The 27,867-nt window shown below is 42.9% G+C and overlaps 1 protein-coding gene across 17 annotated transcripts in view; it reads right to left on the bottom strand.

Moving 5' to 3' along the window:
- Positions 1–6,152: 6,152 nt before the first annotated feature.
- The window catches only part of Su(var)2-10 (E3 SUMO-protein ligase Su(var)2-10), a 133,182-nt gene continuing 111,467 nt past the window's right edge, over positions 6,153–27,867 (bottom strand). For 7 of the 17 annotated variants that reach the window (XM_065432446.2, XM_065432439.2, XM_065432453.2 and 4 more), the window contains 4 exons: positions 24,778–24,941; positions 16,198–16,272; positions 13,862–13,905; positions 6,153–7,763 (listed from right to left, as the gene is read on the bottom strand). In XM_065432446.2, the coding sequence (XP_065288518.1) occupies positions 7,695–7,763; positions 13,862–13,905; positions 16,198–16,272; positions 24,778–24,941 (352 nt within the window). In that variant the 3' untranslated portion in view covers positions 6,153–7,694. Of the gene's footprint in view, positions 7,855–8,355; positions 8,448–13,861; positions 13,906–16,197; positions 16,273–19,854; positions 19,906–24,777; positions 24,942–27,867 lie in introns of all 17 variants that reach the window. The other 10 variants (XR_010564502.2, XR_010564503.2, XR_010564505.2 and 7 more) reach the window with 10 other exon arrangements.

Below are 27,867 nucleotides of genomic sequence, written 5' to 3' on the forward strand. Positions count from 1 at the left end.
TTGTGTGCGCAAAGGAGAAAAGCGGGGAGCAAGCGCGCCGCCTTCCGTAGCGCGCAATACATCGGGGGGAGTGGATGGAATGGGGGCGGAATCTAGGATTCTGTGAATCTATGATTGTGCAACATGTTTATTTGCCTTGTTTGACGCATTATATACAGTTACTTCTTCTTACATACATAGACTCATTGGATACTTATACGTATACTTAAATATCTTGTTGCGAGGTTTTGTGTATACTTGCAGTGAACTTTGTTTCCAGTGACACTTTTTTGTCCTTTATCAAGCCGTATTTTCGCATTTGCATATCCCATTGTATCTTTGCATTTCTAATGTACGAGGGCGAGTCAAATGAAAGTGAGCCTACTCTAACCGCGCAATAATGATTCGGTTCATTATCTGCGAGGCATGCGCGCAGGAGAACGGCATGTCTCATTTACAAAAGTGACACGTAGGTGTGAAGATAAATGTTCTTTAATGCTCTCATACACTGGGTTGAATATGGTTGCGTCACATAGTGGACACTTCAAAAGTTGAACAGCTCGGTGTCGCGAAGTTTTTGACAGCTGAAGGTGTTTCCAAAACAGAAACTTAATCACCATATGACTGCCGCGTACGTTGAACACTGCATTTCATTGACCACTGTGAAGCGTTGGAGCAAACGGTTCAAAGGACGTTGCAAAGACATTCCAAGACCGGGCTAAAACCATCGTGCAATCACCCCCCACACTATTTCAAAGGTTCATGAGCTGCTGAAACAAGAACGGAGGATAAGCATCGATGAACTGGCAGACCGTCTGAACATCAGTCACGGTTCGGTTCACGCCATAATTCATGAGCTTCTCGGTTATCGGCTCTTTGGTGCGCAATGGATCCCCAAGACTTTTATCCATCGCGAGAAGACGGAGAAGTTTCGCGCTGCCTTGACTCATCTGATCGGGTATCACAATGAGCATGACGACTTCTTGTTTGCAACTGTGATCGGGGACGAACCTTGGTGCCACTACTACGAGCCTGAAACACGACGGCAAAGCTTACAGTGGAAACATTCAAATTTACCACGCCCAAAGAACGTAAAGGCCATCATTTCCGCTGGAAAGGTGTTGTCGACTTTTTTTTTCGATCGACAGGGTCCATTACTGAGAGAATTTGCTAAATCTTGAGAGGCTATCAATTGTTTCCGATATTGTGAAACGCCAGAACGGCAGCGTGTCGCTATCAAGAACGAACAACTTGGAAAATTGACGAATGGGGTCATCTTGTTCCACGACAATGCCTGTCCCCACGTCGCTTATGTGGTTAATAAAAAAACTGGCAAAGTTCAAGTGGGAAACGCTGCAACATCCCCCATACAGCTCAGACCTGTCACCTTGCGACTTCTACATTTTGGGGCAGCCAAAAAAACAGCTCAAGGGAACCAGATACAGATTTTTGAAGCAGCAACCCAAGGAGTTTTATAAGACGGGAATCACGCAACTCGTTAGTCAATAGGACAAATGTCTAAATTCTCATGAAGACTACTTTTAAATAAAGTACCCCGTTGTTGGCTCATTCATTTGACTTGCCCTCATATATCTTGCAGAACTCCTGCTTTTTATACGTGCTCTCTGTCGCGACTATAACTTCGGTGCAATTACTCACGATACACGACAAGGGACAGCTACTCCTGCGTAATACATTGGAACAAACGACAGCGTCATTGAGATTTTTCACTGGCCATTGCATATATACAAGAATGTGAGCACGGTTCTTGAATGACAAAGTTTCATTAACATATTTGTCCTCAACTTGTTCAGTTCATTGCCTTTTAATTTTTCATATCAGCGGCATGCACTGCTTTCCTGGTTTCGAACTGATATTGTTCTAAAGTTCTTGTGATATTTTCTTTACTTAATAAATAGACAAAAAACATGGAAGCATTGACGTCAGTCATGTTGGGCACAATTTTTGGCACATACGAGTATAATATTTTAAGAAAAAATACATATTTTACGTGTATTTACAGTGCGTAGCTTTCAAAAATTCATTTGCAGCGTCTCTGGCAATGACAATGTAGTTATTATTCATGTATTTGATCCCTCGATAAATTGTTCAAGAGGAAGCTTTAGCTCGGGCCCAATCCGACGCGGCCTATTCAAATACTTGTAAAACGCAGAAACGCTTTTCTGAGATAATCCTGTTAATCGCTTTTATTGAAATTGGTTGCATTTGAGAGAGGAAGTTAAATCCTAGTGTCTGTTGGAAACAGAACTTCGATTTAGGGCCTGAATTTTGTTTAAAATATTTTGGAAAATTCAAAAGCTTGAAAAAATAGAAGCAAGACGTTTACAAACTAATAGCTATGCATGAAGAACAGATATTGTGGTTCTGTAAACGGCATTTATTATAACAGTCAAAGCGGACAAGTTTGCTGTGTCAATTTGTATCTTACATGAATTGGTTACGTTGTGTACAAGGGTTCTGCAAAAGCCGTATTTCCACAATACTAGATTTTTTTGAGATTCATGTGTAACATATCTATTTTGTCCGCTGTAGATGTACTATTAGATGCAATTCACAGAATTGTGATATCATTTTTCATTGTTGAGTCACCGAGTTTTAAACTTGATAGTTTCGTTTTCTGAAAATTTTCAATTTTGGTCAATTTTTAATAAATAATTGACCACCTAAATGAGAAATTCGAATTCAATAGTCACTACAACTAAACTTTTTCTTTTAAATGCAACAAACCTCCTCAAATTTGGTTAAGTGATTGCCGGGAAAAACGAATTCCCCCCTTTTTTTTTTATTGAGATGAATGTTAGGAGAGGTTGGCGCCTTTATGGTGGCACCGGCTACTCCTTGTCACTTGGCAAAGGAAAACAAGTTTGCGTAAAAAGGGAGAATAGCGACACGAAAGATGGCACTCAGTAGAACACTCAGTAGAACACTGGATGTTCTATATGTACTTAAATAGGAGCACCCGAGCTAAAGCTTCCTCTTAAGGAGGAGGCTGAGCTGCAACGTGCAGCTATATATATATATATATATATATATATATATATATATATATATATATATATATATATATATATATATATATATATATATATATATATATCTTGGGCCAGTGGCGTAGCCCCCCCCGAACAAAATTTCTGGCTACGCCACTGATGCCTATTACATTGCTTTTCATGTTTCATGTGTGGTCAGAGCAGTGCTTTGGCTGCGTTATCAAGGGGGTTTTGTTATCAACATGATCAGTCGTCCTTGAGAGACGGATAATAAGTGTGAGGTAGAAATGAGAGCAAGGAAAGTCTGTGAAGCCGCGAAACCTGCTGTTAGTGCTCCTTCCGCAAGTTTGATGTCATTTGGGGTTGTCTGCAGATGCCTCAGTGACACTTTGAAAATTAGAACAGTACTTCTCGAGTTAGATATTTAATTGCAATAACCAAATTAAATCTCAGTAACGAAAGAATTACTGGCAGCTACTCCACTGCAGTGGAAACAATATGCACTAGGTTTTCTTTGAGTAACGCAACTGCTACTTTTTAAGGTCCTGGTGCACAATAGTTGGGGCAAACTGTATAATTCACTTAGTAACCGAAATAAGGCCAAGCCGGATTCACTTGAAATCAAAATCAACAGGAGTCGTGCAAAGCAGCGCTTAAAAACAAAAAACAGAAAAAGGAGAGAGAGAGAGAGGCTGCAGTTTCGCCGGAATGGGGAAACGGTATTAGTGAAGTATACGACAATTACACGAAAGAACATTACACCACCAAGAGATGCCAGATTCCTGGTGGTGTGAGAGGACTTGGGCTGTGAAATTGAACTGTCGGCTATTATGAGATCTTGTAATTTCTCATATAAGACTGTCACTTCAGTGAACAACTCTTTGAGGTCAAACGAAGCTTCTTCAAGTGCAAGAAATATATATCTACACATACACATACATATGGGGTTTGGAAAGCTGGAAACATACCCCCCCCTCCCCCCGGAAAAATGAAAACTTTGTGCCTATGGTAGGCACCAAAGGCAGAAGTCGTGGCGTCTACATTAACATCCAAAATTAAACTAGAACTGCATGCCACGGTGACATTTAGAAGGCAGAGTGCTGCGGCATGCCCCACTGAGCTACAGCACTGAAGGAATGGGAGTACAGCAGAGGCTGTGTGATTGCCAATAACTCTGCTTCTGCTGAGCACATTGAGGTACTTTTTGTGGCAAAGTATTTCTGAAATGGCCTATTTTCACTTCAAATGCCTTTCTCCACTTAGATAAAAAGTGGCAAAAGTGGCATGAAGTTCGCACCTTTAAGCGAGCTTCATGCAACGCTGGTTCAAGGAACAACAAACTGCACCCAAAACAGCACAAACAAGGAGGCTGCACGGCAGCAGTGAATTGAAACATCTGTCAGAGAGAAGTGAAACAAAGCATACAAACAGTGAACGACAGACCAACATAATTTACTGTATCTGTGGCTATGGCTGTGCCGCTGACTTACAAGACAATGATGGCATGCTTTAGATTTCAGTTTCAATAGTGAGACAACAGAATGAGGCTCTGGCAGCAGGCTAGGTACAATTTTCCACTAAAATGCAAGTTCAGTGCAAAGGATTATTTTTTGCACTATGTGGCACAGCTGGGCTGCGATACTGTAGCAGTGGCTTTTCCAATGCTATTCTTTTTCAATTTTTTTTTGCACTTTGTCACTGGTCGGAGCGATGCTCAGCCCACATTATCAATGGGTTAGCCATCCGTGAACAGTAGATAAGCGTGGCAGATAATCAAGTGGAAGGAATCGCCACAAAATCGGGGCCCTGACACATCACCCCAATACTAGCCGCGTTTGATTTTTTAAACTTATTGTATGTTTAGAAAATTACTTGCTAGTCAATTAGGTATGAAAGCTTAGTTACTGTTTTAATTATTATATATATATATATATATATATATATATATGTGTATATGTATATATACCCTATGGTGGAACAGCCGTGTTACTTTATGGCACAAGTCCTGGTGCAGGCAAAAAGCAAAAAATGTGTTCTACAATGTTCGACATGCATCTACATACCAGATATGGCCTAAATTTTAACTGCAATAGTTAACATAGCGCATCTGTTTTTATGTGCATCAATAAGGAATTTCAGTTACCTATTACAGAGCTACTTCCAATAAATTTTAATGGATTGGGTTTGCACGTGCGATATTGAGGTATAAAGCCTCAATATCGCAAAGGTATTGAGGTAAAGAGGTATAAGCTGCTATGTGATCAGACATTCTCCTTGAGCCAGCAAAATACTGAAATACCAAGCGTACAGCAGCAGTACATGGGACATGCGCTTGAGACAAGTGCAACAAAAATGCAAGAATAGCATTGGTATTCTAGCATCGGCTATATTTGTGGCTACAGCGACTGCATTGGCTTTCAGGATGGTGGCGATGTCGCTGTGGATGACGACAGCAGCTTCAGTTTCAGTTTACTACCAATTGTTAACCCATTTGCTTCCACAGCTGGCGATTTGCCAGCTGCTCAATGAACGGCTGTTTCTCATAGATGGCAGCACATTGCAGGCTATTTTCTGGTTGTTTTGAGTGTTGCACACTGGATGGAAACATGTAGAGTTTTTCAGCAGGAGTTGTTTATAAAACGATAGAAAGATTCCTGCTTGTCAGATTCCACTCTGTTGATGTAGCCATTGCAACAAGTGTACCAGGCTCAAAAGAAAAGTGTACAGGGTTCCAAGTGGACTCATTTTTTTCAGCACATACCACCGAAAACTGCAAAGCAGAACCATTCGATGCTGTGTTTAGTTTTTCGTGGGCCATGTTCAAAACCCCAAGAAGAGTTCAGAGTGCAAAAATACACAAAATTGCACTCTGCATTCCTGTTCATTTTAAACTTTTATTACGCTCACTTTCTAGTTCTTTGTCGCATCTGACGCGGAAGCCTTTTGAGAACAAAATAAATCACATTTTGTATGCAATGTTTGTTTAGACTTTAGAGCAATTCTCTTACAATGCTGAACACCAGGTGTGGTGGAGTCATTAGTTGTCACTAGTTGTACTTTTGTGACAGGCGAGTATTCAAGGAGGCGAACGCATATATGCTTTGACCGACAAGCTTCGCCTGGGTTGAGATGCGCCAACATGTGAATAGTACAACATTGAAATTTCAGTATAACAAAGGTCCTTTATTTTGGGCAAGAAATAGATACAAATCTGTTAATACACAATTAACTGTGCAGATTTACAGCAAAAAAATTCAACTATGCAGTCACATAACTGCTAGTTCAATGGCAGGAGGAAAAAAGGGGGAGGGGGGCTATATACATGATTGGACCATGATTATGTACAGATGCAAGTATGACTGAAATGCTGACAGAAAACAAATAGTTTACAATAAAAGTTACTCACTCGAGTTGCCCCCTTCAATGCAAGGATAGCATGCCAGCTTGCATGCTAGCATACTAAAACTTCAGTCAAGCATCTTAAACAGACTTTTGAAAATATACATATGGAAGCAGTAGATTGCACAGGCCATGTGCCTTGCCATGCGAGGAGGAGGAGGAGGTCACCAAGGAAAGCAGCTTCAACATTATTTTCATTTACGTCAACATATACAGTTATGACCATAAACAAACACAACACCACTGCTTTCTTGGAACAATCAACTGCAGTAGAATAGCCCAATGAAGAGGAGGAAAAAGATGCGTTTCCAACAAAGAAACAATGAAAGAGAGAGAGAGAGAAAGAAGGGTTGAGAGAAACTGCTCTGCTCATGAACAACGTTTTGTGAACAAAGGCAACACCATTTACCTTGGGGCTGCCCTTTAAGAAATGCAAGTTATTAGCCTTCATATTTTACTTGTTATATGGGACACTGTAGCCTACTACACTTCTGATCACACAAAAAAAGAAAAACACTGTAATGATGCAAGGCTCTGCAGTTGTGACAAACAGGTTTGTCACTTGTCTGCATCACATAGGAATACTTGTTTCATGATCATGTGCGGTGACGTAGAGGAGCTGCTGCTTCATTTCGCCTTCCCTGCAGCAGCTTCGTGGACCCTTTTACAGTTGTTGCTTAGAGGCGGCAGCAGAAGTCTGTGTCTTTGGCTGCTCAGCAAGTCTAATTATAGTAATAATCATTCCCCCCTCCCCAAAACACACACAATAAAAGGAGTAATAAACTTAGCACACAGTACCCTCTGCAGACTAGTTGGGGAAAAAAAAAAGTACAGGTCCTCCCTATGCCAAAAGAACACACAGGCAGTCAATAAATTATGCCACCGACCTGATATAAACATTGAGGAAACTTGTCAAGCAATTCTTGTTGCATCGTCATAGTGTGAAGTGGCTACATGTGGAAATGACCAGTCCGAAACAACACACCCATTTTGTTTGTAACAGTCACCTCTAAGCATGTCTGTCGATGTCTCTTCTTCACCAGAAAGCACTGAGTTGGGTGCCAAGTCAAGAACTGCAGAGGTGCACACTTCCTGTCCGCAACCAACAGCTCCTCGGCAAAGAACAGATCACTATGTACACGTGCCACAATCATCTCGTGAGTAGAGAGAGTGGCAAAGTCTTTTGTGCAACGATGTGTCCTTTTCTCAAGTCTGCGGGCACTGGAAGGATGCACAGGCGGCCTCTTCCACCATTAGGAACCCATTTGTCCACCAGTCCTGGCTCTTCCAAGCCCGTCAGGTTGGTCAGTCCAGAGAGATTATGTCTGGAGTGGTGCGGGCCTTGTGAGCAAGTCCTGTGGAATACGAGGGAATCTGAAGGCAGACAAACCACGCACGGGTTTGTTGCGGTTAATTGTGGAGCCCCCTCAAAGGTAGCCATGTGCTTGTCTGTCTGCCTGTGTCACTGTGAACAAATGAGACACGCACGGGACTATACAAATGCAAACGGCAAAATAAGATTATTGAATAATTGTGAAGCCATATACTGACGGAAGGGGCAAAACCTGGCTTTGCCTTTATACAACCTAGCTCAAATACAGTTGTTCTAGAACTATGTTTGCATTTGGACTCCCCGTTCGCACTTCATTCACCCATGATAGTGCATCAATGTGTCTGTATGTTTAACAAAGGACACTTGAAGCATTGCAACCACCTGTGTCTAAATTGTGACGCTAACATGCACACAAAACCTAACTTATAAAAAGTAACATCAACAAGCACGTTTTGCGAGTAATGCAATCACTGGCACAGAGCACCTTATGTTTTACATTTTTATGATGATGTGTAGTGTTTAGTGGCACAAGGGCCTGATATGGCCGAAGAGCACCAGTTTTACATTTTCCATACTCACTAAATACAGCAACACAGACAGAAGCATGTACTAAACTTTACACATTGGCTTCACCTGTTTTTTTTAATTATTATTTTTAAAAAACTTTCAAAATAATGCCTTGAGCCTGGCACCAAAGTGAAAATGCCAATACTGGCTAGTACTTACTGAAGAAACATTGTCACATGAAAAAGGAAGGATTAAGATGCATGTATATATACAGCCTCAATATGTTTTTCACTGCCTTCAAAGTATGTGTCAATGTTCTGGACTTCTGGACATGCCCACAACTACATGCAGCATGAGTATATGATCTCACACATCCACTGGCTTCAAGAAGAAATCGCAGCCCATGGTATGAAGCCAAGAAGAGTCAGATGCATGGCCAAATTACGTGTACACTATATTCAGCGGAAGCAAAGGACCTATATTAAAGGGGCCTGCCCTCAGGCTTGGTGAAGAAACACAGTGCACAGATATTGTAAAAACCGGAATATAGGTCGAAATTTTTTCAAGAAACCATTGGAAAAAGCCGACCCTCGTCTTATATACCGGACATTGGCGGAAATACTACGGAATGGGTGGATGAAGTAAACAGCCGCCAACGCCATCAGCAGCAGTGCGGCGTGGCGACATTGTGGCACCGCCATTTTACGTTTCCATTGTCACAGAGTTATATTGGTTAATGGCGGCTTTTTCACATTTTGTTTCAAAATGAGCGGAAGCCGCTGGCAATTCACCGTCGCCTTCAAGAAAAAGGCGATCGAGTACGCAGAAGCCCACGGCAACCTGCCGGCACAGTGCGAATTTGGAGTATCCAAAAAGCGCATTCGGTACTGGTGGAGGCAGAAGCAGCGTATTACAACTTGCAGCAACCAAAAGAAAACGTCATTTCGGGGGCGGACCGCAGAACTGGAAGACAAGGTTTCGAAGTTCGTCCAGGAGCAGCATGTAAGATTGCTGCCTGTGACTGCCAAACGCATCCGTTTGAAAGCAGTAGAGATCGCGCGCCTCTGGACTGGGCTGTGAGAAGCACTCGTCCTCTGAGTCTAGTTCGGACGACTCTGATCAAAGGCGTTGTTCCGAGTTGGAGTAGCGCTTGCGCACTTCATGCCCTTCTGTGTGCTGTACACCCAGTCAATTTTTAACAGTATCGCACGACCATCGACCCGCGTGTTTTTCAGCACCTTATCATCACGGCACGGAGTGGTGAAACAGCGAAAGTAAGCGTATGTGTACACATGCGTGTATCTCGTTTGTTTCGCTGCTCAGCAGCCGTTAATAAGGTGCTGACAAGCACGTGGGTCGATGGTTGCGCGATACTGTTAAAAACTTGGCCAGGTGCACATGCAAGCAGCATTTAAATAAAATACTGTCACTATTGTGCAACTGGCTGAATCGCATTTGTTTCAAGGTAAGGGTGTCTTTCGGTACTTTTGCCATTGAAAAAGATTTTTTTTTCATTTTTAGAATTTGTTGGTTGGGGGATTGACCTATATTCCGGTCCGACCTATAGTCCGGTTTTTACGGTAGCATACGCTGCCGTGAACATTTCAGCCAAGCCTTGCTGTCATGTGCAGCATGTATAGTTCTCAAGCCGAGCACAAAGCCACCTTTCTCTCAAATGCTTTCTTTTCAAGAGAAACCTGCTCCTCATTCTCTTCTGGACGCTTCATTTCGTAATAAAGCGGATTCCCTTACGCTGCGACTATTGGCCAATAGCTGACGTCAATCAAGAAGTGCGTTTGGATCAGTGCGTTTCTTCGTACTGTTACACTGTGTGTATTTATTGACGACGTTTAATAGACAGGCTTAAGTAAGTGATAATGGGCTTTCGGATTTTGATAATAATTATGTACTTCCGGAAAAAGGCTGACTAGAGTCTGCTCACGCTTGGCCACGGCCACCCGCATAAGAATTAAACTTTGTCCATCCTGCTTACTGGTGTCGTAGCCATTGGGTCTCACTGATTTTGACTAGTTTTGAAAACTTACTACAGACTACACATATGACACCCATGCTTGCCAGTGCGCGTTCACTCCTGGTTGCTCCTGGTCAGACGCTTTGGGAGACTTCGGTTCGTAATGATCGAGCTACTGAAAGCGCTTCAAAATGCGCAAGTTGGATGTGCCTACTACCTGTGGTGCAGGACAAAGCTGGTCCGCACCACGTAGCACGGCCAGGCAAGAGGATATGAGCACGACCGTGCACAAAGCAAATGCTGCAGTTGCATCAAGCTGTGGTCAGCTACGTAGCGTAGATACCACGGCCGCCGTGGGGGGTGCCGTGATGAGACAACTGGCTGAGTGCACTGCGGCTCACTGAGGATAACTGCACTTGGGGTGTCGTAAGCGCTAAATCGGAAGTACTAATGTCTACGTGAACATCCAAAATCAAATTTCAACTGCGTACCACGGTGACATTCTGTAGGTGGACCGTTGGGGGCACACCCTGCTCCACTGTTGCCTTTACAGCGCAACTCATTGAATGAGAAGTGGAAGCACCGCGAACTCTGTGTTTGATTGCCTATAAGACTGCTTTTCCAGAACACATTGAAAAAATTTTTGAGGCAAAGTATTTCTAAAATAGTCTAACAGGACTTCAGATGCATTTCTCAACTTCGATAAAAAGTGGTTCAGGGGCCCTTTAAGAAAATAATGGCTGTGCCAACATAAAACCAGCAAATTTAGTAAGCTTGCACTATTTCAAACCTAAATGCTTTCTACTGGCAAGCTTCGATTGTGTATTGTGTTGGTGAAGTATTTTATTGGCACCAAAACTGAACGGCATTTTTCTTTGCCAAACAATGTTCTCGTGCTTGCTGCAAGCGAATAGAATACCAGCAACTTACATATACAATCAACAAAAGGCTCTCAAAATATTTCTTTTAAAGCACATGACCTACTCAAAACACATGCTTCACATCTGTTGTCTTCTAATAATACTTCGTATCGCACAGTATTGTGTATTAATATTTACATGTGTGAAAGGAAAAATTGCCATCCACATGACAGTATCCCAAAGCTACAGGGAAACCCCCGAGAAAACCACCTAAGTTTTCTTTATATCTGCAGGCTACTGTCGGGTGTGACAAGCTGACCTTTCATGGAACTTCATCCGCCTTGCAAATTTCTTACAAAATTATTTGCCATGTTTACCTACAGAAGCGCACATGACGGTAAGGCCCAGTTTCTACGAGCAACGGTCAGTGAAGCCAGCAACAAGTATGCCAACATTCACTCATAAAATTTTATTTGTAGTGCTTCTAAGGTGTATAATTTGTTCAGTGACATTGAATTAAAAATATGCCATTACTTTGAAGCGAAGCACAAAAATCATGACGACACATGCTTGTTAGATGGAGATTGAGGTGACCACAGCTGCAAAGTCATGAGTAGAACAAACAATATGCTTTCGAACCTGCAGATCCCATGTGAACAAGAAAAGGTGCAAGGCACGCATGATGGAGAGCAGTAGCTGCCCACCACTGGCGTTTCCTTGCAGTACCTGCCTGCCCATGTCACATGGAAATACTGGCACACACTCACTTTCCTCTCCTGGTACCAGCAAAGATCATTTTGGGATAAAAACTTACAGCTAAAAACACAAAAGAGCGTGTGTGGTGTGTTTCTTTTTCTATTCTTTTGTGTTTTTAGCACTTCTTATTATAATTACCAACTAGCCCACCTATCCATCCTCATTTTGAGTCATCACATTTACAGCTATCACTGCCAACCCTACTGCAATAAGCATCCTCATCTATCTGTTGTTGGAAACGCATACTTGCTCGCTTTTAATAGGTGCTAACTAGGAATGTGCGAATATTCAACATTTTCTAATATTATCAATACTATATGATTAACATTTGCACTTGATTTGAAAACTAGGTGTCCAAAACAAATTGCATATATTTCTAGCTTATTTAGGAATGTGTGTCTGATTTTGTGCTGACTTTTGCGATGACTTCACCTGTAAAGCACGCTTAGCCACTGGATGTCTAAACTTTGCAGGAAAGCCAGCCTCTCAGTAGCAAGAGGCACGGGTTAGTGGACAGCAAGGGCACACTCTTCTACAGCGCCATTCCCACTCCGAGCTTACTACATGACAGTAAATGTGGTTAGTGACGGCTGGCACAGGATCAAATGTGTCGGAGTTTACGGGCATTTGATGTTGCATAAGGCACAGGTTGGCGGGAACAAACAGCTAGTGGGAATTACTCAGTGTTCGAAGTAACAAGAGCCAAATACACAATCTTTTAGTATAGCAGCCTACTAGTCTAATTTTTATTATTGACAATGTAATTTCAATATTTCAGCATGTTAAGATAACCAAACTTGCTAATAAGTGCATGTGCACATCATTGCTCAATATTCTAAGCTAATTATTCATAGTTGATTCACATTCAAAAATTTTGATATTCACACACCCCTAGCGCTAACCTAAACCTGCTGCTGTTTCGTCTCTTGCTGCTACAGGCAGCATGAAGTAAGCATTATGTTTTGCTCTTGTGGAATCATAATTGATTTCGTTTTGGTTTCTGGCCGTTATGTTAAACACTATGGCTATCTCGCCTGAAGAAGCTGCCGACTCATGCAGAATTTCAGGGACACGCACATAGGCTTATAGAAGCCACAAAAATGACGACGTGCGTCTTGGAGTCTCGTGCTGCAACGATTAGGGCAATGCTTCGAGTGGTGTACATTTCAGCTACAGTTCAGTCCTCCATATTTTTTAGTAACATCAGATCTATCCTACTGTTTTCCCACCTAGTACATTTTTTAACACACTTTTCCACCAAAATTGACCTCACTGAACATACTACTTACACCATTAAAAAGTAACTTCCTGCAAAGCTTCGCCTCATTTGAAAATAGTAGATTTAGGTTTTGTTGTCAGTCACTTTTTCTTGTTTGCTTTTTACCAAACAAGGAGGAAGTTGCACCTAAAGGTGAAAGCTGCATCTGAGCTCTGAATCATACAGCTCTTAAAAACTTGCTTAGGCGAAATGACTCAAAACATGCACAGTAATGTACACTTGTAAATGGAACACCCAACTGGTTGAAAGCCAATAAAGTCGAACCACTATAAAATGAACAGATAAAAATATATAACAAATTATTGGACATAAAGGAAATATAAGACATTTCTCGCCAATAGCAGGTAACAAATATATGCTTATTGAAATAATGACTATAACGAAGGTATTTTCATGTCTGAGGCAATTCTTTTATAATAAGGTTCAATTGTACAATGGCAACATTATTCAATTTTATGGCAAAAAAGAAAGAAAAATAGGACAACACGACAACTCAAGCATATATTTATGCATAGAAGAATCTTTCATAGGTTTCCATATTGTATAAGAGCTGTACTTGTAGTGAACATAACCAGTAAGTTTCTTTTAAGCTTGCACCATACTGCAAGTCTTCGTTGAGCTGTGAAAATGCTATCCAGAAAGCCCGAAAAATCACTCACCAGTTGCAATACGACTCATAATACTATAAAGACCAGACATGACGCCCCAACTAAAAATATGAAACACGCACATATACACAATAAAGAAGAATGAAACAGTACTCACGGATCGTTCTGAATCATTGGTGAGCAGAGAATACAGGTCAAAGTCTGGAACAAAAGTGTGTATGCAGTGGTCAAAACATATGGTTTGCCTTCTGGAAATATTCCTTAAAGAGTACAAACTCACATAGCTCAACATATCATTGAAACATAAAGCAACAGTAAGGGTTGGACAGTACACATGGACACTTACAGCTGCAGTTAAAGGTGCCATGACATGCTCGTCCAACTAATACTCTATTATTGTAACAGAGTTGAGGGGTCAATATGGTAATACATAAAAAAGTGGGCTCTCAGGTGACATTTTTTCAGCACTGGCATGTGAAACATAATGGGGCAAAGGTGTGCACAGCACTTCTGGCAATTTCACACTGCAGTTTCTAAGACTTGACATGCCGTAACACGCATTTTATTGCGTCTGCTCTTGAGGGAGGTCACCACTTGTATGATACTGGCAATATTAATGGCATTGGGTAAAATATAAAGAAGAAAATTAGCACAAATTGTGATGCAAGTGCAGCCCACAAACAGAGCTCACTGAGGCATCTTACGACATGCCACTCGAGCAGTGTTTTCAGGATGTTATTTTGCTATGCACGTTAACATTGTTGCATATTTCATCACGTAAATTAGTGAAGCGGCACAAAAATTACAGCCAATGAAAGGGAGACGTACGTCACCCTTTTTCTTTTCTTGTGCTGCTTCACCAATCGCACTTGTCATAAGTTCCTGTTCTCCGTCCGTTGTACAGTAACGCCTTCTTAATTTCACCCTCGTTAATTCGGAAAATCGGATAATTCGGACTCGTCCTTTGGTCCCAGCAGGCGTATGCATTACTTAATGAAATGAAACTCTTATAATTCGAACTTATTAGGCGCACATAGGTTAATTCCGACAGCTCTTGGAGCTTGGCAAGCACCGCAAAAGAGCAGAAACATGGTGTCCACTGAAACGAGGCGGTGAAGCTTGCATTGTCATGGTAATCGGTGGAAACCGTACGTAAATATTAGCAATGTCACAACGCTTCATGCCTACTTGTGCCTTTGAAGCCTTTATTCTTGCGGTTACTGCTGTGCATAGCACTGCGTCGGCCGCGTGCTTTTTTGACTGCTTAGTTGCCATCCACAATTATGTCGACAACGGCTACAGTTTTGTCCATAGCGGTTCCCACTAACGGTAGTTTTTTGTCTCGAAACGCGTGTCGGCCTTGTACCTTCATAACGGTATAGTCACCAGCTATGGACTGCATCGATAGTGAGTGCTATTTCGTCCGCAGTTGGAGCAAGTTCCTGCTTTGACTAGCTGCATAAGTCAATCGCGCGCTTTCAGAGCTTTTTCTTCCGTGATGCTTGGCTGATCTTGATGTTTTAGAAGCTAGCCAAATCTTCAGCATTGGTCTACTTAATACAGCTTAGTGCAATGAGAGCCGTCAGTGGCTGCCGGAACACAGGTAAGGCAGGCGTTGACGGCGAGTGTGAACACACCGCTGCCATTGTGTTTGCCGTTGATGCACAGCAAACAGACCGGACACAAACAGAGTTGGGAATCGCTACCCTAAATGAAGAAGACTAAGCCACTGAGAGGATGGCAAAGTGACGACTACTAATCTGAGTGCCTTTAGTGCCTTCAAAACCTTCGATGCCTAAGCTCCAGTGCCGTTACACCTGCGAAGGTGAAGACATGCAATTCACATGGAACATGAAGCTCTTGCATATGAAGGGCTCTTTTGTTAATGTCAGAACAACTAGACAAAAGCAAAGCAGTGTTGGAAATGTACAACGCTCAGCGACTGAAATTCGACCTTCAATGCACGAGGCTGCCACTGCTTTGTACACCACCAGTGAGCACTGAGTGATCACCGTGGGACCAAATACAACCACAAAGTGTCACATAGCCTTTGCTTTCTTCGTACACCGCAATGCATCGGTTCAGTGTCCTCAGTGCTCAAAGTTGTTGCAAAATGAACTGGCGGCCATGCTCTCCAAAGCAGCTCAAAGTTCCTCCCACCAACAGCGACCGCCATTCTGGCATGAATTGTGTGATGTCAGGAAATGTGGGGCCACCACTGTGTTGTCTGCTCCGAAACCACCTGAAACCACATCGGATGGCTTGCTCCAAACTCTGTCAGCCAACTGTGCAGTAAGGGCTCTGCCGTTGATTTGTGCCCTCAATTCTTTCGCTCGCGCAATAAAAGCAGCACAAACCAGAGAATGCCTGCAGAAACTATCTCGGGCTGACCGCCGATGACTCATGGCGACCATGACGTATATCCAGCTTGTGCAATTGCTTCTGGAGCTTGTAGTACACAAAAGCATAACCTTTGAGATTGGCTTCCATTACCTCGAGGGAGCCATTGCTGGGGGGTGCATTTCATTTCGTCACCAGTTATTGTTGCCAGACAGCTGTACGGTTCAACTGCGATAAAAAAAAAATACAGATGCAAATATTCTACTGCACAGAAGTCGCTCAAATTTTGCCAGCTTGCTGTGGGACGTGCATGGTTTACTCACGCAATGCTTATCTTAAGCTTGAAAATGTGGTACCATGGCTCCTTTAACAGCGAGTTCAGTTAAATGATCACATTGTGTGCCGATAAAATAGTCATCGAGTATTTGAAAAATTTTGCACAGAGCAAAAAGTCAATCAGAGGCAGCTTCCTGAAGTTTTGTAGCAGGTGCTCAGTAGTGAGAAAATTATAGAAGTTTGTGTTATGAATAGAAAGACCTTTTTTATATGAGCAGAAGACCCAAGAAGTACCGCACAGCCATAACAGAAAATATGAAAGGATGATGACAGTGTTGTGTAAACTAGACAATGTGGTAGAAGGAAATGCATAATTTGATTAGCCAAAAGCAGTAACATAAGATTTCCTTCTCGTTTCATTTATATCTAACTGAAGTTTGTAAGCGACGTTCTATGAACTTTCTTGAGTTAACATCCACATTTTTTGGCCAGTCTTAGAGTAGGCAATCTTACTATTGAGCAATCTTGATATGCCCAGCAGCCACCGTATTTACCCAATTCTAATGTGTCCCCGATGCTAATGCGCACCCAATTTTTGAGTTTAAAGAAAGGAAATAAATGTGCACCTGAATGAAGCATGCCCCCAATTTATAAAAAAAAATATAGCGTGCCTCCCACGTTCACAAATAAGAAAAAAGAGCCGTGGAGAATTTATTACACAAAAAAGTTTTCATAATGAAAATGGTGCACCGTCGTCGTCATTTGTGATTAACCGGATACAAAGAACATAGGTGTGATATTCTTGAGCGATCACTTTCAAAGTACTATCGCTTTCGCGGGCTCTGCATCTGACTTGTTAAGTATGCGGCCGACAGCATTCTTGGCACTGTACATAGATGGCAAGCTTGGCAAAGCACCACAGATACTGGTGACAGCATAGGCCGATTGTACAGCCTTACAAAGGCACACCCTTAAGCACGCAAACTGCATTCCCTTTTCTTTATTTTTTCTTTGGGAAGGACAGGAAAGTGACCGAAAGGCAAACTACTTTTAAACATTCACGGCCATTTCTGCAGGCTCAACAAGGACAATTGCATAGCATACAGTCACAAATGTGCCTCAGCTAGAGAAGACAGTCTGGAAAGCAACAAGGACATCGCGAAGCTGATGGAAAAGCACTTCAGGCAAGTGTGTGCTCCAGATGCATTCAAAGCTGCCCTTTACACACTTGAATTAGTATAATGATTTTTTTTAAAGACAAATCAGGTCATTGAGACGATGCCTCTAGACAGTGTTTGTTTAGGATCCAGTAAAAATGTTACTTTGTTGCACGCATCAGATGTACCCACATGAGTGGCAGCTGCAGCTGCATTTAAGCCTAACTCGCTTCACAGAAACTGTGCCATGCTGGCACTCTCTGAAAACAGCCTACCATATTTACTCGAATCTAGGCCGAACCCGATTCTAAGCCGACCCCCTAAAGCCTGAAGCAAAAAAAAAAAAAAAAAAGAGCGAGGACAGCGTTCACAAAATGTAAACAGAATTTATTGAATCTGAACGTGCAGAGCTCATTCAACGTCGTCGTCGCTGCTAGACTCGTCGCTGTCCCCTTCAAACAGTGCACTCTCTTCGGTACCGTCAAGTGCATTAGATATGTTGCACTTTTTAAAGGCGCACATGATCAAAGTACCTGGCACTGTAGTGGCATCTCCTGCTTGGTGCCATCACGATAACACCACGCTGCACATCAATACGGCCGACACGACACAGGTCAAAATGGCGACCTTGCTTGTGTACGGTTGGCTAGTGGCAGGGCTAGTAGCGGCTGTGATACTGACTTTTCTAGATGGCGCTAGCTATGCACCATACTGGTCAGTTTTAATGAAAAACTGGCGCGTTTTTTAAGATCCTCGAATTTAAGCCGACCCATCGGCCTAGATTCGAATAAATACGGTATGTGGGTGTGGTATGCAGTACTAGTGGCATATTGTGTGCTCTGCACGCAGATGCAGAAAGAAGCCTATGCTTGTGATGGTAGCTTGGCAGCAGCATTGACACAAGGTTAATAAGAATGTTTATTTATATTATTCTCAGTTTTTCCATGCTAAAACGTTATCAGAATGATCCACCAAGTTCACTGCCTTGCTTCATATATATCTTGGTAGTGCAGCAGAACCTCGTTGATACAGTCCCATTACGTACTATATCCCAACACCAACGTTCACTATCAAGAACACTAAAAATGACCCAATAGAGTTATGCTTACTTTTTACCAGTTTATATGTTCCCGGAAAACAAAAATTTTCAGCACCAACTTTTCAGTATATTGCCAAACTGGGATCGTACGATACATTTTCTGGCTGCTAGATCCTATGTAAACAGGAAAATGCGTGAGTCACGTGGGACTGAGAACAGTAGCCACCTGCCGCATCAGCTTCAGCTTCTCTGCAATACTCATCCACCTGTCTCAAGCGAAAACGCCGGCATGCAATCAGTTTCATATTGCGGGACCAGCAGATCTCCTTACAGGTAATTGCACGCTGCATTCACACCTGTCATCACCAAACCTACTGCAATAAGCATCTTCAGCTATCTGTTTTACAGTGCTGGGGGCATAGTGCTGTTGGTGGCGTACTGCGTGTTTTTAGTAGGCGATAATCCAAATGCGCCGCTGTTCCCTGTTGCAGGTGGCACGATGTGAACGTCACGTTTCACTTTGGCAGTATTCGGCGTCGCTCACCAGCTCTATTTCGTTTCGGTTTACCGTCGCCATCTAAAACACTAAACAATGGGAAAACAAGAAAACGTGTGCCGGGCCGCCGAAGCTCCACCAGCTCGACGCGCATTGGTGTCTCGTGCATTGTGCGCAACACTTTGCATTACATAAATCTCAACTACAGTTTAGTTGGTCAAATTTCTAAGTTACTTGGGATCACACATTTTCTCGGTTAGTATGTCCTTTTTCGCATTTTTTTCAACAAGGTATGAACGAGGTTCTACTGTACTAGTCATTTACTTCTCCTATGTTAAAGTCTGGCACCAAAAATCTATGCACTGTTAGACTAATGGAAGTAACAGTGCAACACATGTTCAATAAACGACTTCATCGATGGCCACAATCTGCCTTTAACAAGTGACCTATGCGGCTTTAAGCCCAAACTGAATTTGTATCTGATTTGATGAAGGTATCCTCCACCAACCCAAAGGGAGCTTTGCATTTCTATCATAGCAAAACTCTTACCATGGTGGCTGCTACACTGACAAAGTTTGAAATGACTTGACCTCAAACGAGCCATATTTAATAACACTTTAAAGCGTAAACCTTTCCACACCTGAAATATGCACAACTCTCGTGACTCCATTTCAAGCTGTCTTTGCCTGTGTGTTTGTAGAAAATCATTGGAAAAAAAGAGAGAGAGAAGGGGAAGGAGTGAATTCAAGTATGCGTGTGTGCACCACAAACAAGACAGACACCACCCTGGCTTCAACTCAAACAACACACGACAAATCAATCAAACAGTATGCAGAAATTACCAAATGCTGTGAGAGGTCATCTTCGCTTGCTGTACAGCAGGGCTTAAACCTCTGAGTGGCAACACAGAGAATATGTCCTGTATGAAACTTAATCATGCGTCAAAGTGAAGTTAGTGACCATTCCATACAAGATGTAGCATACGGCAAGCTTCAGGGTGATATGCAGGCAAACTAAGACTAAAAATAAAGAGATGTAGCCTTCAGCTAGAGTAGCCCTCCAAGTTATTTGCTGCCCTTCACAGTTTAAAGCATCAGTTTGCTTGCAAACAAAAAAATGGATGCAAATGACGCACCTACAGAATTAAAAAGCTGCACTGTAAACGAATAAATAAACGGGGGGGGGGGGGGAGAGAAATACAGTCAAGTATGTTTAAGTGGGCTCATTTACACAACTGCTTGCAGTGAACAAAAATGGGAGATTGTCAAAAGTATGTGCCCTAACTTGCATTATTAAAATACAACAAAATAAATAAAGAAGCACAGCAAAGTTACATAGTCAGCATTCTATTGTCATACTTTGCATTCAAGTAGGGTCAATTTTACAGGCTGAAAGAATGAATGTGTCTTTTTCTGTATGCGATGCTAGCCTTCCTTCTGTTATATGCAATGCTAAGAGGCGCAACATATTCAGTGCGAAAAAGTAATGAAGTACCGATGGGATAGGAATGAGAACACAACACTTGCTGTGCTCCAAATGCAGTTTGCTGGTTCCAGCAGTTTGCATGCACACATGCTTTCAAGGTCACTTAGCTTGAACAAGTGATAGTGACCATGCTATATTCTATAAAAAGCTTCAATCAGCTTTTAACAAGCTTCCAAAGCCACTTGGATTTTACAGTGCCAGCTTAGTGCATGGTGGTCTTGACAGGCATGAATCGCAAACCGCTTGTCCACAATTTCCAATGCTTCTCTCTCTCTCATTCCCAGGCCAAAATTTCAATTCTTATTGAGGAAATTCTATGCCACAATGAATTACCAAAAACTTTACAGCAAAGCCTCCAACAGTTGCATTGTGGGCTGTAGCTGCACTAGTTCGAACTACATTTATTCGTAACGAGCCTTTGGTTGCCCTTTGATGTAAAATAAATGGTTTCACCATAGTGCAGAGATATGCAACTAAATTTTCCGAAAATTTTAATATCTGAATTCTGCAGAGAGTTACAAATAAACATGCGAACTAGTGCAAATATGCGAAATGCACCATGCTTGTAAACTTTTTTTGTTCAAAGTTGCAGTTGCGAAACTGGACAAAAATGGTAGCACATTTCATATACATCATTCAAACAACACACACACTTCACACAACAAACTGAATTTGAGACACATAATTTGCAGAAAACAGCTTTAAGGGCCGCATATGACCTGCACTTCAGAAACAGTTTTTTCCCCACAAGACAAGCACATTGGTTCTCTTACATTCTAAGTGTGCAACATGTGCTACCACAGACAAGTATGAACAAGCTAGGCTTAACTAAAACACTTCCTACTTCCACCACTGTGGGCGCTAGATTTAGGCTTGTGCACTTAGTCCGAGGCATCTGCCAATCTTGGTGCCTACGAACATAGTGGTACGAATCTTTACTGTCGAGTAATTTGAATGGTGTCCTATTTTATCCTGTACAGTAAAAGCTCATTAATTCACAACTAGTTTATTCGAAATTTCGGATAATTAGAAGTAGCTGCTGCGGTCCGTCCAACATTGTATTAAAACCATTGTATTGAAAGCAATATGTAACGCATCCCGCTAATTCACACTGAAATCCACACTGCCACCGATATTTCAAACTCCGTGCCATCGTGGATGGGGAGAGTGCTAGTGTGCGAGAGCGCGTTGGCAATGCTTGCATCACCGCGCAGGCCGCGCAGTGTTGCTCTTTCCATCTGCAGCCTTTTGTTTAAGGCCTGACTGGAGAGAGGTGTTTGTGCCTGGCCAGGCATGACCAACACCTCTGTTGCAGGTTAGTTTTCTCCCTCTCTTAAGACCTTTAAGATAAGAATGCAGATGCAGTACTGCACGTTTCTTTTTTTTCTTTCTTTCTTTACATCCTTCTGTTACATCTTGGAGGCTACGCTCTTTCTATACGAGGTGTTCTGCCTAGAAGCGGCATCAGGTAATGTCTGTAACATGGCGGCTGTGATGTTTATTGGCCCTTGCAATACCAAAAAGCATAGCCTTTGAGATTCGTGGCTATTACACGTATCCCAGCGATGCTGGGATACGTGTGTGGTCACCACCTGTACGTATAGGGGGACTCGGCAGCGTGCAGCCGGTGCAGCTATGAAATTACAACGGAAACCAACGTTGCAGAAGGTTGTGGTGCGTTTCGAGAGTTCATTTTAGAGCGCAGCTCTTGTTCCTGCGGCGTAAAAGAGCGTAAAGGAGTGGCACCTTTCTTTCTCCGCGCCATGCATTGTGGTTTAGCACAGCAGGCGCGACGAACGCGCGGATGGAGCAACAGCCATCTCGATGTCAGGCACATCAGACCGCGATGGCCGTGTCCGGACAAGTTGGCTGCGCCAGTGCTTTGAACTATAGACATTGTTTTCACCTATGTGACGTAGCATGGGTGCACGCTCACGCTACTTTGGATTATATGTGCGATTTAACCGAGCGACTTGACCTTCACTAGTTTGAATTTTGTATACAGTGAAAGCTTGTTAATTCGACTTCCGTTAATTCGGAAAATCGGATAATTCGACCCTCGCACTTGGTCCCTGCAATTATATATAGGAGTCTATGGGACGAAACTCTCATAATTCGGACGGATTCCAGCCCACCTCGAATAACTTGGACGATTTCGGGCAGCCACCGAGGCTTGAAAACGAAAATATGGCAAATGCGGCACAAAAGTGATACCCAAACACAGCATCGCCGTTGACATCAAGTGGCTGAAACTTGGCCAAACCAATCCAATTGGCTGAATTGTGGCTGGATGGGCGCTTTTCCTTGTTTTTGCACGTGTCGGTGTTATTGACAGGGCCATTTTGTCACTTTGTTGCTGTTGGTGCGCTACATCGTTGCACGCTGTTTTGCCGAGGACCGCTGGATTTTGCGCAGCTCAGTTATTGAACTTTATTGGTGCTTTTCTGTTGTGCGCCTATGTCACTGCATTCTCCACCGATGGCAACGCCGGCAAAGCAGCGGAAATACAAGGCCAAGGACTTGGCTATGACGGTGGAAATTTTGCGGACCCTGAAGGATGGGCTCTCTCGACAAGAAGCCATAAGAGGTACGACGTGAAAAGTACCTTGAGCACGTATGTGAAAAATTAAGAACAGGTTTTTAAGGTGTTCGAAAGCGAGAAGGTCCGAGCGTCACGAAAGCGTCTGTGAACAGCAGCTCATCCAGAGTTGGAAGAGGCTTTGCTTCGGTGGGTGGTCGACTTGCGTAATGCAAACCTGCCATTGAGTGGACCCCTCATCATGGTGCAAGCCGGTTTGCACTGATGATGCATATCGATGCATTCAAAGCATCCGAAGGGTGGTGTGCGCGCTTCAGAGAGTGACATGGCCTCGTCTTTAAGACTGTGAGCGGCGAAAGAGGTGCTGTCAACGAAGACGTTGCCAACAACTGGAAGAACGCTCAGCTGCTCGAACACATTGCCGCCTACGATCCAAATGATACATTTAATGCTGATGAAACAGCCCTTTTCTTTAAGGCTTTGCCAGACAAGACTGTGACCATGAAAGGAGATCCGTGCATCGGTGGCAAAAGATCCAAGGAACGCGACACCATTCTTTTAGCCGGCAACATGACAAGAACAGAGCGCTTGCCGCTTGTCGTCACTGGAAAGGCACAAAAGCCATGGTGCTTTAAGAACATGCCTGCTCTTCCGGTGGAATACCGAGCGAATTGAAAGGCCTGGATGACGCTGGAAATTTTTCGAGGCTGGATGCAGACGTTAGACCGACAGTTTTCTGCAAAGAACCGCAAAGTGTTAATGGTGCTGGACAATTGTAGTGCGCATAACAGTGTCACCAGACTGGACAACATAGAAGTTTTTTTTTTTCTGCCGAACACAACACCGGCACTCCAACTTGATGGACCAAGGCATAATTCAGTATGTCAAGACCAAATACCGCAGGCGCGTGCTGTAACGTATGCTCCTGTGCCATTAAGTCGGCAAGCAGTACGACGTGAATCTTTTGAGCACGGTGAACACTCTTGCCTACATTTGACACAACAAACCCGCGCACGTCGTCGCCAACTGTTTTAGACACAGTGGCTTCGTTGTGCGAGAGCCTGGCGACGATGCAGTGGCCGAAGTGTCGCTAGACGACAATGAAGATGACTGCGCTGTTACAGCCGGCTCGCTTACCGAAGAAGAAATTGTCAGGGACGTGCTGCATGGTGAAGATTCTGAGGAGGACGAGGAGCCGCGAGAGGAGCAGCCTCGGCCCCCTCGCACTGTGAAGGAAGCCGCGGAGGCTCTTGCTGTGTTGGAATAATTTTGTTGGGACACTGCAGACAGCATGTGAGCTGCTAAGCACCTGGAAGGACTTCGAAAAATAGTATCCGCACGGGTTTCTGCACGAAAGCAGACGAGCATCCTCGATTACTCTGCGCAGTAAAGGTATGTTGATGAAAGTCGTGCATTTATTGTTTTTGTTGTCCACTCCATAATTCGGACATTCAGTTAATTCGGACATAATTGACGGTCCCTAGAAGTCGGAATTAACGAGCGTTTACTGTAATTCGAATTTTAGTAGCTCTCCGTGGAATTCGAGTTAATGAGCTTTTACTCTACTGCTGCAGTGTTTGCATTTCATCCGTTCAGAATAGTACATTTTTCGTCCACATTAAAGTAATTGAGCGCCCTTGCTTAACACATTCAGATGATATCAGCAATGCTTCACAATTTTCTAGCAAGACAAAATTCAATTGGCAGATGATAAAGGTTCCAAGTAGCCTTGGTGACTCACTGTAGTGATACATGGGATGTGATGTAGTGAAGTACTCTGGGTACGGACTGGAGACCGGCGGGTAGTAGGGAGGAGTGCCCGCATCCATCACAGGCATGCCTGGGTAAAGTGAGCTGCTGGCCAGAGTGGAAGGAGGCAGGCCAGAGCTTGACGACTCATGCGATCTACAAAAGTAAAGAGGGCAAAAGGCAAGGCATAAATATGCGAAATGCTGAGCACAAAAAAATTTGAGTCATGGGCAATTCTTCGCTGGCACAATAAACAGCTGTTAACTGATGACGCCTTCCTTTCAACTTGGCTTTTACTACTCTTCAAAAACGGTTTGATTATATGTTAATGTTTCTTTGTTGTTTGCTTTTGAACTAAATGACTTGATTAGTGCTTTTCCCAAATTTGTTAATGAACATTCATTGACCACATGCTTTTTTTCCAAGTTAGGTGAAACTTTAATTACGCTTAAGCTATACTGACTACATTACTTCATATACTGAAGTCGTCAACAATCTCTTATGTTCTTTGTCTTTCGTCCTTTGTTCAACTGCCAACGCAAAATTCAAATGGGCTGTTGGTATGCGGTTCATGCTATTCAATTACCACTTGCCAGCACTTACAAGAATCTCATATGTTCTATTTTTTCTTTCATCCCTTATTCACTGTCAATGCCACACTCAACTGGGCTGTTGACATGTGGTTCACATTATTCAATTACTACTTGCCAGCCATGTACACACTGGTTTAAGTTATCGTGTTCCTTAAAGGGCCCTTGAAACGGTTCGGACAAATTTTGTAGACGCATAGGGTACAGCTAAAGTTATTCGTTCGCACCACAATTTGTGGGAAACGTCTCATATTAAGAGAGCTATGGGTGATTACAAGTTACCCTCCTCCATAGCCATGCATTTTCTCCTCAACTTGTTCGTCGAGTGATCGCGGCTAAGCTCCGCCTTCGCTGGCTCTGCATCATGACGGCATGCCGTTTCGTCGACTTCCGGTTCTCTAGGAGCGCATGCGCGAAGCCTCTCCAAACTCTTCGCCAGCTGCTTGGCAGACAACCTAAAGCGAGAGCTATTGAAGCAGCGTGCGTTGCGAGTATTCTGTCGCAGCCCCAAACGCATCTGGTATTCCAGCAACCACAGGCTAGCAGGCGTTTCGACGGAACGGTGGAGGCATAAACTCAAGCTAATGAAGGAACTTTACCATAGACATACATGAGCTGCCTGGTCGGTCTCCATGGTCTAGCCACCCGTTAGCAAAGAGCTTAACCAGCCAAACAAAGAGCTAATATTGCTCTAACCAAGCGCAAAACATTTGAACGTTTACAAAAACATGTTAATGATTACACTCCTGTGGAAAATTTACACCAGCAGCAAAGAAGGATACATTTTGTTACTGCTACTGTGTGTGGTTGAACTCTGTGCCACCAGGTGGCTGCATTGTGCAGACCATTCAAATTTGCACTTCTGCTCAACCCGCGAAATGACATGCAAGAGGGCCCTTGCGTGTCCCCTTGCAATTGCGTTTGACCCAATACCGGACTCACAAAACACTATTGCATTAGTAATCTTCCTGTGTAAAGTGATGGCCGCAAACGCGCAAATTCTGGCACCGATCGGATAGCGGCAGTACGATGCGCTGCAGCCAGTCCGCGCATCTGCTGCCTTGCAGACGGACACTATGTCACAGCTTGGCATACTGCCAGTCGCTACGTTTGCAGCACACAACGCAATGAAGTCAAATCATAATGCTCGCGAAAAGACCGAGACTGACTCCGACCATGGAGCTCTCGTCAAAATGGAGCAGGTTGTAACACAAGCAGACAATGGTTGCTGTGTGCCGGAAGTGCTTAAGTGTAGTGAGAAACTGTTCTTGTGCCTTCTCTATCTGTTACTTTCTTTTTATAGAAACAAATTAACTAACATTCCATCTATTAGTAACATCACTTGTTCACCATATAAGTGGCAAAATGATAGATCTGTCTTTCCTGCCTTATTTCATGCAACAGAAAATTTAGGTACCTGATAATGTTGTTCTCATGCACATAGAAAAATTTTAAGCTTCAAACAGCATTAGACACTAGCATGCAAGTCAAAAGTGTCACACAAACGCACAGTGGTTTATGTGACACAAAAACAACAAACTGTGAGGCACCGAGTGCAGAAATTCCAAGGCCTTGAAAAGCATCGCTGCCTTTTCCATTTTTCCTGGTATAAAAAACTTAAGCCGGATTCTGCAGGTGATCTATGAATTGGTAAGTTAGTGGTGAAGACTTTTTTTCAGGATAAAACAAATGCTACCCCCGCTCTTTCTTTATCACGTGGCCATGCATAGGAAGGTTTGAACTTGTTGCGTGAATAAAGTCAATGGTCATCGACCAATACCAGTGCTGAAGCGCACGTGCAAGCAGCAGTTGCATTTGAAAGTGCCCTTATGCTTAATAAAGGATTCACCAAAGCAACGAAACCCTCGAGATTTTATCGTGTATGAAAACAGCAACTTGTTCCGCTCTGCTCAAAAGAAATTGGCATAGTTAAGACAGTTAACTTGAAATTAATGTGCTTCACCAGTTTTCAGAATAATTCATCTTGCATTTGCAAACCGGACGTATCCAAGTTGTTTCCCTACTTGAACTATACAGTATAAGGCATTTTTTCTTCTTTTAGCTGCACCTAATTTTAAAAAACTTCCTGCTGCAGATGGCACAATTCTAACCCTTCATCTAAATTACTCAAACTTGCAGTAAAAATGCACTGTTATTCGACTGACTTTTTTCAAGACAATATTTTATGCACTGAACCACAATACCAGGAATTTCAATGCATTTAGTCAGTCACTTTGAAAATTGCTGCCTCAAAATTGATGTAGTCCTGAGAATTCATTCCAAGTAGATATGCCTTGCCAGCTCACTGGCTACAATTTGTATATTCAAATATGAGTCATTAATTAAAAAGTTAATTTGTGTAATTCTAGTAATTTTACAATTAGGAATTTTGATTTCTCATAGATGTAATGGACACTTCGTCGAGTAATGTTACTCTAGGGTGAGAAATGTGCTATTTGCCACAGGCAATTTCTAAAAATTTGGTGCAGCAA

Source organism: Dermacentor albipictus, chromosome 1 (assembly GCF_038994185.2).
Source record: "Dermacentor albipictus isolate Rhodes 1998 colony chromosome 1, USDA_Dalb.pri_finalv2, whole genome shotgun sequence".
In the NCBI taxonomy this organism is placed as follows: Eukaryota; Metazoa; Arthropoda; class Arachnida; order Ixodida; family Ixodidae; genus Dermacentor; species Dermacentor albipictus.